The sequence below is a fragment of the Ascaphus truei genome, chromosome 21, assembly GCF_040206685.1.
Source record: "Ascaphus truei isolate aAscTru1 chromosome 21, aAscTru1.hap1, whole genome shotgun sequence".
Taxonomy (NCBI): Eukaryota; Metazoa; Chordata; class Amphibia; order Anura; family Ascaphidae; genus Ascaphus; species Ascaphus truei.
Window position 1 is genome coordinate 1,092,207 of NC_134503.1, and position 11,649 is coordinate 1,103,855.

Consider the following 11,649-nt stretch of genomic DNA (forward strand, 5'->3'; position numbering starts at 1 on the left):
GGGGTGGGTGGGAGGGGCAAGCAGCTGTATGGGGAAGGGGTGGGTGGGAGGGGCAAGCAGCTGTATGGGGAAGGGGTGGGTGGGAGGGGCAAGCAGCTGTATGGGGAAGGGGTGGGTGGGAGGGGCAAGCAGCTGTATGGGGAAGGGGTGGGTGGGAGGGGCAAGCAGCTGTATGGGGAAGGGGTGGGTGGGAGGGGCAAGCAGCTGTATGGGGAAGGGGTGGGTGGGAGGGGCAAGCAGCTGTATGGGGAAGGGTTGGGTGGGAGGGGCAAGCAGCTGTATGGGGAAGGGGTGGGTGGAAGGGGCGAGCAGCTGTATGGGGAAGGGGTGGGTGGGAGGGGCGAGCAGCTGTATGGGGAAGGGGTGGGTGGGAGGGGCGAGCAGCTGTATGGGGGGGGGGAGGGGCGAGCAGCTGTATGGGGGGGAGGGGCGAGCAGCTGTATGGGGGGGGGGGTGGGAGGGGCGAGCAGCTGTATGGGGGGGGGGTGGGAGGGGCGAGCAGCTGTATGGGGGGGGTGGGAGGGGCGAGCAGCTGTATGGGGGGGGTGGGAGGGGCGAGCAGCTGTATGGGGGGGGTGGGAGGGGCGAGCAGCTGTATGGGGGGGAGGGGCGAGCAGCTGTATGGGGGGGGGGGCGAGCAGCTGTATGGGGGGGGAGTGGGGTGGGGGGGAGTGGGGTGGGGGGCGAGCAGCTGTATGGGGGGGAGTGGGTGGGAGGGGCGAGCAGCTGTATGGGGGGGAGTGGGGTGGGAGGGGCGAGCAGCTGTATGGGGGGGAGTGGGAGGGGCGAGCAGCTGTATGGGGGGGGAGTGGGAGGGGCGAGCAGCTGTATGGGGGGGAGTGGGAGGGGCGAGCAGCTGTATGGGGGGGGTGGGTGGGGAGGGGCGAGCAGCTGTATGGGGGGTGGGAGGGGCGAGCAGCTGTATGGGGGTGGGAGGGGGCGAGCAGCTGTATGGGGAAGGGGTGGGTGGGAGGGGCAAGCAGCTGTATGGGGAAGGGGTGGGTGGGAGGGGCAAGCAGCTGTATGGGGAAGGGGTGGGTGGGAGGGGCAAGCAGCTGTATGGGGAAGGGGTGGGTGGGAGGGGCAAGCAGCTGTATGGGGAAGGGGTGGGTGGGAGGGGCAAGCAGCTGTATGGGGAAGGGGTGGGTGGGAGGGGCGAGCAGCTGTATGGGGGGTGGGTGGGAGGGGCAAGCAGCTGTATGGGGAAGGGGTGGGTGGGAGGGGCAAGCAGCTGTATGGGGAAGGGGTGGGTGGGAGGGGCAAGCAGCTGTATGGGAAGGGGTGGGTGGGAGGGGCAAGCAGCTGTATGGGGAAGGGGTGGGTGGGAGGGGCAAGCAGCTGTATGGGGAAGGGGTGGGTGGGAGGGGCAAGCAGCTGTATGGGGAAGGGGTGGGTGGGAGGGGCAAGCAGCTGTATGGGGAAGGGGTGGGTGGGAGGGGCAAGCAGCTGTATGGGGAAGGGTTGGGTGGGAGGGGCAAGCAGCTGTATGGGGAAGGGGTGGGTGGAAGGGGCGAGCAGCTGTATGGGGAAGGGGTGGGTGGGAGGGGCGAGCAGCTGTATGGGGAAGGGGTGGGTGGGAGGGGCGAGCAGCTGTATGGGGGGGGGGAGGGGCGAGCAGCTGTATGGGGGGGGGGAGGGGCGAGCAGCTGTATGGGGGGGAGGGGCGAGCAGCTGTATGGGGGGGGGGGGGTGGGAGGGGCGAGCAGCTGTATGGGGGGGGGGTGGGAGGGGCGAGCAGCTGTATGGGGGGGGTGGGAGGGGCGAGCAGCTGTATGGGGGGGAGGGGCGAGCAGCTGTATGGGGGGGGGGCGAGCAGCTGTATGGGGGGGAGTGGGGTGGGGGGGAGTGGGGTGGGGGGGCGAGCAGCTGTATGGGGGGGAGTGGGGTGGGAGGGGCGAGCAGCTGTATGGGGGGGAGTGGGGTGGGAGGGGCGAGCAGCTGTATGGGGGGGAGTGGGAGGGGCGAGCAGCTGTATGGGGGGGGAGTGGGAGGGGCGAGCAGCTGTATGGGGGGGAGTGGGAGGGGCGAGCAGCTGTATGGGGGGGTGGGTGGGAGGGGCGAGCAGCTGTATGGGGGGTGGGAGGGGCGAGCAGCTGTATGGGGGTGGGAGGGGCGAGCAGCTGTATGGGGAAGGGGTGGGTGGGAGGGGCAAGCAGCTGTATGGGGAAGGGGTGGGTGGGAGGGGCAAGCAGCTGTATGGGGAAGGGGTGGGTGGGAGGGGCAAGCAGCTGTATGGGGAAGGGGTGGGTGGGAGGGGCAAGCAGCTGTATGGGGAAGGGGTGGGTGGGAGGGGCAAGCAGCTGTATGGGGAAGGGGTGGGTGGGAGGGGCAAGCAGCTGTATGGGGGGGGAGGGGCGAGCAGCTGTATGGGGAGGGGCGAGCAGCTGTATGGGGGGGGGCGAGCAGCTGTATGGGGGGGGGGGGCGAGCAGCTGTATGGGGGGGGCGAGCAGCTGTATGGGGGGGGCGAGCAGCTGTATGGGGGGGGGCGAGCAGCTGTATGGGGGGGGAGTGGGGTGGGGGGGGGGAGTGGGGTGGGGGGGGGAGTGGGGTGGGGGGGCGAGCAGCTGTATGGGGGGGAGTGGGGTGGGAGGGGCGAGCAGCTGTATGGGGGGGGGTGGGAGGGGCGAGCAGCTGTATGGGGGGGAGTGGGAGGGGCGAGCAGCTGTATGGGGGGGAGTGGGGTGGGAGGGGCGAGCAGCTGTATGGGGGGGAGTGGGAGGGGCGAGCAGCTGTATGGGGGGGTGGGTGGGAGGGGCGAGCAGCTGTATGGGGGGTGGGAGGGGCGAGCAGCTGTATGGGGGGTGGGAGGGGCGAGCAGCTGTATGGGGGGTGGGAGGGGCGAGCAGCTGTATGGGGGTGGGAGGGGCGAGCAGCTGTACGGGGGGTGGGTGGGAGGGGCGAGCAGCTGTACGGGGGGTGGGTGGGAGGGGCGAGCAGCTGTACGGGGGGTGGGTGGGAGGGGCGAGCAGCTGTACGGGGGGTGGGTGGGAGGGGCGAGCAGCTGTACGGGGGGTGGGTGGGAGGGGCGAGCAGCTGTACGGGGGTGGGTGGGAGGGGCGAGCAGCTGTACGGGGGGTGGGTGGGAGGGGCGAGCAGCTGTACGGGGGGTGGGTGGGAGGGGCGAGCAGCTGTACGGGGGGTGGGTGGGAGGGGCGAGCAGCTGTACGGGGGGTGGGTGGGAGGGGCGAGCAGCTGTACGGGGGTGGGTGGGAGGGGCGAGCAGCTGTACGGGGGTGGGTGGGAGGAGCGAGCAGCTGTACGGGGGGTGGGTGGGAGGGGCGAGCAGCTGTACGGGGGGTGGGTGGGAGGGGCGAGCAGCTGTACGGGGGGTGGGTGGGAGGGGCGAGCAGCTGTACGGGGGTGGGTGGGAGGGGCGAGCAGCTGTACGGGGGGTGGGTGGGAGGGGCGAGCAGCTGTACGGGGGGTGGGTGGGAGGGGCGAGCAGCTGTACGGGGGGTGGGTGGGAGGGGCGAGCAGCTGTACGGGGGGTGGGTGGGAGGGGCGAGCAGCTGTACGGGGGGTGGGTGGGAGGGGCGAGCAGCTGTACGGGGGGTGGGTGGGAGGGGCGAGCAGCTGTACGGGGGGTGGGTGGGAGGGGCGAGCAGCTGTACGGGGGGTGGGTGGGAGGGGCGAGCAGCTGTACGGGGGGTGGGTGGGAGGGGCGAGCAGCTGTACGGGGGGTGGGTGGGAGGGGCGAGCAGCTGTACGGGGGGTGGGTGGGAGGGGCGAGCAGCTGTATGGGGGGTGGGTGGGAGGGGCGAGCAGCTGTATGGGGGGTGGGCGGGAGGGGCGAGCAGCTGTATGGGGGGGTGGGCTGGGAGGGGCGAGCAGCTGTATGGGGGGGGTGGGCTGGGAGGGGCGAGCAGCTGTATGGGGGGGTGGGCTGGGAGGGGCGAGCAGCTGTATGGGGGGGTGGGCTGGGAGGGGCGAGCAGCTGTATGGGGGGGTGGGGTGGGAGGGGCGAGCAGCTGTATGGGGGGTGGGTGGGAGGGGCGAGCAGCTGTATGGGGGGTGGGTGGGAGGGGCGAGCAGCTGTATGGGGGGTGGGTGGGAGGGGCGAGCAGCTGTATGGGGGGTGGGTGGGAGGGGCGAGCAGCTGTATGGGGGGTGGGTGGGAGGGGCGAGCAGCTGTATGGGGGGTGGGTGGGAGGGGCGAGCAGCTGTATGGGGGGTGGGTGGGAGGAGCGAGCAGCTGTATGGGGGGTGGGTGGGAGGGGCGAGCAACTGTATGGGGGGTGGGTGGGAGGGGCGAGCAACTGTATGGGGGGTGGGTGGGAGGGGCGAGCAACTGTATGGGGGGTTGGGTGGGAGGGGCGAGCAGCTGTATGGGGGGTGGGTGGGAGGGGCGAGCAGCTGTATGGGGGGTGGGTGGGAGGGGCGAGCAGCTGTATGGGGGGTGGGTGGGAGGGGCGAGCAGCTGTATGGGGGGGTGGGGTGGGAGGGGCGAGCAGCTGTATGGGGGGTGGGGTGGGAGGGGCGAGCAGCTGTATGGGGCGGTGGGGTGGGAGGGGCGAGCAGCTGTATGGGGCGGTGGGGTGGGAGGGGCGAGCAGCTGTATGGGGCGGTGGGGTGGGAGGGGCGAGCAGCTGTATGGGGCGGTGGGGTGGGAGGGGCGAGCAGCTGTATGGGGGGTGGGAGGGGCGAGCAGCTGTATGGGGGGTGGGAGGGGCGAGCAGCTGTATGGGGGGTGGGAGGGGCGAGCAGCTGTATGGGGGGTGGGAGGGGCGAGCAGCTGTATGGGGGGTGGGAGGGGCGAGCAGCTGTATGGGGGGTGGGAGGGGCGAGCAGCTGTATGGGGGGTGGGGTGGGAGGGGCGAGCAGCTGTATGGGGGGTGGGGTGGGAGGGGCGAGCAGCTGTATGGGGGGTGGGGTGGGAGGGGCGAGCAGCTGTATGGGGGGTGGGGTGGGAGGGGCGAGCAGCTGTATGGGGGGTGGGGTGGGAGGGGCGAGCAGCTGTATGGGGGGTGGGGTGGGAGGGGCGAGCAGCTGTATGGGGGGTGGGGTGGGAGGGGCGAGCAGCTGTATGGGGGGTGGGGTGGGAGGGGCGAGCAGCTGTATGGGGGGTGGGGTGGGAGGGGCGAGCAGCTGTATGGGGGGTGGGGTGGGAGGGGCGAGCAGCTGTATGGGGGGTGGGGTGGGAGGGGCGAGCAGCTGTATGGGGGGTGGGGTGGGAGGGGCGAGCAGCTGTATGGGGGGTGGGGTGGGAGGGGCGAGCAGCTGTATGGGGGGTGGGGTGGGAGGGGCGAGCAGCTGTATGGGGGGTGGGAGGGGCGAGCAGCTGTATGGGGGGTGGGAGGGGCGAGCAGCTGTATGGGGGGTGGGAGGGGCGAGCAGCTGTATGGGGGGTGGGGTGGGAGGGGCGAGCAGCTGTATGGGGGGTGGGGTGGGAGGGGCGAGCAGCTGTATGGGGGGTGGGGTGGGAGGGGCGAGCAGCTGTATGGGGGTGGGGTGGGAGGGGCGAGCAGCTGTATGGGGGTGGGGTGGGAAGGGCGAGCAGCTGTATGGGGGTGGGGTGGGAGGGGCGAGCAGCTGTATGGGGGGTGGGGTGGGAGGGGCGAGCAGCTGTATGGGGGGTGGGGTGGGAGGGGCGAGCAGCTGTATGGGGGGTGGGGTGGGAGGGGCGAGCAGCTGTATGGGGGGTGGGGTGGGAGGGGCGAGCAGCTGTATGGGGGGTGGGGTGGGAGGGGCGAGCAGCTGTATGGGGGGTGGGGTGGGAGGGGCGAGCAGCTGTATGGGGGGTGGGGTGGGAGGGGCGAGCAGCTGTATGGGGGGTGGGGTGGGAGGGGCGAGCAGCTGTATGGGGGGTGGGGTGGGAGGGGCGAGCAGCTGTATGGGGGGTGGGGTGGGAGGGGCGAGCAGCTGTATGGGGGGGTGGGGTGGGAGGGGCGAGCAGCTGTATGGGGGGTGGGGTGGGAGGGGCGAGCAGCTGTATGGGGGGGGGTAGGAGGGACGAGCAGCTGTATGGGGGGGGGGGGGTAGGAGGGACGAGCAGCTGTATGGGGGGGTAGGAGGGGCGAGCAGCTGTATGGGGGGGTAGGAGGGGCGAGCAGCTGTATGGGGGGGTAGGAGGGGCGAGCAGCTGTATGGGGGGGTAGGAGGGGCGAGCAGCTGTATGGGGGGGTAGGAGGGGCGAGCAGCTGTATGGGGGGGTAGGAGGGGCGAGCAGCTGTATGGGGGGGTAGGAGGGGCGAGCAGCTGTATGGGGGGGTAGGAGGGGCGAGCAGCTGTATGGGGGGGTAGGAGGGGCGAGCAGCTGTATGGGGGGGTAGGAGGGACGAGCAGCTGTATGGGGGGCTTAGGAGGGACGAGCAGCTGTATGGGGGGGGTTAGGAGGGACGAGCAGCTGTATGGGGGGGGTTAGGAGGGACGAGCAGCTGTATGGGGGGGGTTAGGAGGGACGAGCAGCTGTATGGGGGGGGTAGGAGGGGCGAGCAGCTGTATGGGGGGGGTAGGAGGGGCGAGCAGCTGTATGGGGGGGGTAGGAGGGGCGAGCAGCTGTATGGGGGGGTAGGAGGGGCGAGCAGCTGTATGGGGGGGTAGGAGGGGCGAGCAGCTGTATGGGGGGGTATGAGGGGCGAGCAGCTGTATGGGGGGGGTTAGGAGGGACGAGCAGCTGTATGGGAGGGGGGTTAGGAGGGACGAGCAGCTGTATATGGGGGTAGGGGGTTAGGAGGGACGAGCAGCTGTATATGGGGGTAGGGGGGACGAGCAGCTGTATATGGGGGTAGGGGGGTAGGAGGGACGAGCAGCTGTATATGGGGGTAGGAGGGACGAGCAGCTGTATAGGGGGGGTAGGAGGCTGTCCTGTGCAGGGAGAGGATCACGGTCCGCCTATTTCTCCTCCTCCCGTTGGGGGAACCCGCCATTTTTCTTTGTGGCTGTGATATCTGTCAGCAGAGCCGGCAGTGTATAACACACACACACAGGCATATTTCCCGTGTAATGTCTAACCACACGTTTGTAACCCGTGACCTTACACACGTCACCGCGCCGGGGTAATAAATGCCGCTATGTTGTAAGAAATACCGTTATAAAGGGCTATATCAGTGTTACTAGCGCTATACCACAGGAGGAGGGACCGGAACATCACGCCGGTACTCACCCGTGTTATAGACGTGCAGCTCATCCACGATGCCCTCGTTACCGCCACCGAACACCACGATCAGCTCCTTGATGGACACGGCCCGGTGTCCGTGCCGGGGTCTGGGGACCGGGCCTGACCAGCCCACCACACGCTTCCAGCGGGGCTGCAGGGCGGCGGGTCCTGACACGGCCGGGGAGGAGGCCATGGTGGGGGCGATAGACCCGCAGGCTGAGGAGAGAAAGACGCGGCAAAAACTCCCAGACAAACGTCAAATAGAGTCGGATAAAAATCCGTCCGAGCGGGGATACGGGGGGATATAAAAAATAATAAATAAAATGCTAGAAGTCGGTGCCCGCAGTGCTGAGGCCTGTTCCCAGCCGGCTCTCACTGAAGAGCTGAGGAGTCCATGGGAGCCGCCATTTTGTGACGGCCGCCGGAGATAAAACACACCAATTCCCGCGCGTCCCGCTTCACCCGCGGCTCTCCGGTGTCACTCGCCGGGGAGGCAGCAACCTCTCCTCCGCAGGCCGCCGCTTTCTGTCCCCGCCTTGTATTTATTTCGGTCTTTAAAGCCGCTCGGGAGCGGCGGAGCTGAGGGAGTCCATGGGAGCCGCCATCTTGTGCCGTCCAAACAAACCAATAAAGGAGCTGGTGGGAAGAGCAAAGATGGCGGCGAGCGGGGCGACAACACACCGACTAGCCGCTTCCTTTGTGGCCCGGTGTGTGGGCGGGGAAAGATACCTCGAGGGTGCCCGGCTTGCCCCGACACTGCTAAATGAATCCCCGCTCTATATGATGGGTAATACCGCCGGTATCTCCACACACACCCCCCGCCGCCGCTTCCCTCCTGTCACCCCAGGGATGGCTCTACTAAAGGACGAGGAAGTGTACCAAAAAAAACACCACACCCGCGCAAATCCACCTCAAATAACAAGAGCAACCGAGATAACCAATGTGCAAATACAGGGACGGGGTACCGGAGCTTCTTTTCACGCCTCCCTGGGAGCCGCCATCTTGTGTGCGCCCGCCTCCTGTCTTCCTCCTCCTCCGGAGACAATAAGATGGAGGCGGGGACTGCGGGGGGAGCAGACAGGCTCAGTGCGGCCTAGTGCAGTACACGGGGAGAATAGTGTCTGCTTACTTATGCCAACTGCGTGCTGGCAAATATACATTATACATATGGGAACATGTCATGTACTGGTTACTGTGCGGGGGTAGTTGTGTTTAATGCACACTATACGTATTGTGTTTACTTTATTACAACGAGTGGATCCACTGTCACAGGTAACACATGTATATGTAATTATACACCCCCGGTGCTGGACATTCCGGGCAGGCAGGGGTTTGTATGGCACAGCACAGGGTGCGCGGTTACCTTACGGTGAGAGGTTCGTGGGTGACTATGTAGTCTCATATTTGCTATATAGATATTTAGCAATCATCCATGTACTGGGCGCTCTTGTGGAAGAACACGGCGACTATGTAATGTAAGGTGGCTTTATAAACGGGAGTGTAGTGCAGTTTGGTAAAACCGGACCTGGTTCTGCATTATAAAGATAATGCCATAAAATAGGACTCGAAACCCAAGGGGGAAAAAAAACTGTATAATTATGCGGTCCAACTGTTATGTGTATATGTGTATATATATATATATATATATATATACACACAAAAATTGAATAAAAGCTGACCAGCTACCAGCAATTTGAAAAAAATACAGACACGTTTAATAGTGAAGGGAAAAAAATCAACACGGTGTTAACAATGGAAATATATTAAACGTGCGTTTATATTCTGTTTATTGTCTGATAAACGGATACATTTGTGTTTCGGATCCCTGTTACATCTCTTCACAGTAATCATTTCCTGGTGGCTTTCAGTGGAGGTTTATTCTGTAACATAGGCATTATTTCTTTACAATTCTAGTTGTTGGCTCCTCACCCCACGTGTTATTATTAGAGATGATACCTAGCAGCGCACTCACCACAGGAAGGTCCCATGCCTCCCTGGGAGCCGCCATCTTTACACCTAACCTCACCCTCCACGCTTGGAACACAAACAGAAATGGCGGGCGCATGGGGGCTGAGTTCAGAACTTGTAACCCGGTGAAAGTCGAATGGCAGCTGTGGTGCTAAACGCAACAGAGAGCGAGCCACGCTAAGCACACCCAGTCCCGCGTAAGTGTTCGTTCACAAGGCGGAAAGAGTTGTATTCTTTTTTTACTTCACGTTTGGGGCTGGGAGGCGCCATCTTGTCAGGCCGCTCCTCCCTCCTCAGCTCAGGAGGAAGAGGCAGGCACGGTAATGGCGCCTGCATCCCCGGATGTTGACGTGAAAACAAAAGAGAAATGACGCTAAAACCCACCAAATAAAGCTTAGCACACCGTGTGGGAGCTGGGGCTGTGGTTCTGACTGGGACCCTCGCGTAAAAAGTAGCTGCGGCGAGTTTAAAATCAGTTGCTGGGGGGAGAAGACTGGCGGAACTGGGCGCTGCGTTGTTACCATTTGCCCATCATGGCGCCTCTTTGCCATAGTGGCGGCCATCTTGCTCTCCCAGCTCCTAGTAACGGTTGCCAAGGGCCGCTGTTTGCCGTTGGCACGCGGGAGAGGGAGGCGCCATTTTGGTTCCTCTGTCTCACCTCAGAAAGGCGGGAGACATGGTGACTCCTTCACTTAGCTCAACATAAAACATTGTGTTTGCAGCTGAACATAAACATGTATTACACATTAATCAACTAGCCTGAAGTGTATGCAAATTATCGCAGCTCACAAGGAAACCACTTTTATAACGAAATATAGATAATTACACATAAAATATTAAAATGTTGATCTCTCCCCCCCCCCTAAAAATATATATTCATGTGCATCTCCTCTAAAAACTACAAAATATGTCCATTAAAAATAAAGATGTTGAAGATGCAATATAAAATACTGCATAGGGTCTCATGCTTTTGATATCAATTATAAGGGGATAGATACTGTACATTTAAAATAAGTGTCCCAAGTACTTCCAGGAAAGAGCAGATTTAGAACACAGGGATTGTCTGGTTATTTCTGATTTTTGGGATAAAGTTCTGCAGTATATATAATAATTTATTGGGGTAATTGCAATAAAATAGCACTTAGGCCGAGCTCATGGTGGCGGCGTCGCTGCGTACGTGCGCTTGCTTCCGCGAGCACGTCCGGGACTCTTACCTGATTGCCTGTTGTAGTTCCTCAGGTGCCCGCGGTGCCGCGCACATCGACGCTGCTACATTTTGCCGCCACAACTCAAATTGAGATTTTGGGCTGCAGTCTTGTAACGTCAGCGTCACGTGAGCTGGTTCAGCCAATGAGGGCGAACCAGCTCCGTGATGCGTTCGCCACGAATCTCCTGCAGCTGGCGCACACATCGCTGCTCCCGCACCACAACCAAGAGCCCGGCCTTAGCCTTCTTAGGCCGAGCTCACACTGCCTGCTACGGCCGTGCGCTTCCATGCGCGACTCCGCCGCGTGCTCCTGCAGCCCTGCGATCTCTGCTCAAGCTACAGTAGTTGGGTCGCGGGGGGGTGTGCAGCAGGGGGGGGGGTTGGGCAGCGGGGACCGGGGTTTGTGTCCGTGTCCCCGAAGCGACATTTATTTATTTCCCTCGACCCCATCCCCCGTCCCCACAATTTCAGCAGCCAATCAATGTAAACCGTCTGGACATTGATTGGCTGCTGAAACTGACATCACGCTGCTGCTGCAGCCGGAGATCACAGATTGAAAAGACTCCCGCGACTGCAGCAGCGTCGACGCCTCACTTTGCAGCCCGTGGTAGTTTCGAGACTGAACACTACCATTGGCCGCCAGGGGTCGGTGACGAACGCGTGAACGCGCGCACGTCGTGAAGTGCGCGGTGTGAACAGGGACTTAGTCTTACGGTTTGGGAATATGGAAAGAGGTCAATGTAAGGAACAATGTCCCATGGCCAGCAGAGATTATCTTCCTGCAACGAAAACAGTGATGGTGAAATGGATAAAGCCTGAACCCCCCACTTTAGATATTTTAAACGATGATCTGAATGAATTGATGATGATGATGATGATTGATGATGATGGACAAATTAGAAGCTGAGACAAATAAAGAATTAAGAACCGATAATTTATTATTTTTTTAAATGGGAAAAGTTTATTGATACTATGTCACAAGATAGGGATTCAATCATACAGACATTTGAGCATACCTCTTGGGGTCTCCTCAGACTGATTGCGATGGGACACAGATAATTTCACCCTTGAGGAAATATGACAGTACAAGGTTGATGGGGGAGATAGTAAATGGGGAATCCTATGCCAGATTCTGTTAGGAGGCTGTGTGGTGATCGCCTTGATGTTCATCTTTGAAATTGAAACTAGACGTATGATGAGCAATATGAAATATAATTTTGTGTAAAAGTGTTTTTCTGGGTATCTTATTGTCGTTTCTGCATTGTAATGTTGTTGATTAATGCTTGTAAACCCAATAAAAAAAAACCTATTAAAAAAAAACCTATTAAAAAAAAAATTAATGATGTCAAGAGTGCCACTGCACAATGAATGTAAAT

The 11,649-nt window shown here is 62.0% G+C and overlaps 1 protein-coding gene across 2 annotated transcripts in view; it reads right to left on the reverse strand.

The window, feature by feature from the left end:
* HCFC1 (host cell factor C1) overlaps positions 1-8,147 on the reverse strand; it is a 40,690-nt gene extending 32,543 nt beyond the window's left edge. For both annotated transcript variants that reach the window (XM_075578330.1, XM_075578329.1), the window contains exon 1: positions 7,105-8,147. In XM_075578330.1, the coding sequence (XP_075434445.1) occupies positions 7,105-7,291 (187 nt within the window). In that variant the 5' untranslated portion in view covers positions 7,292-8,147. The remainder of the gene's footprint in view (positions 1-7,104) is intronic.
* Positions 8,148-11,649: the final 3,502 nt, after the last annotated feature.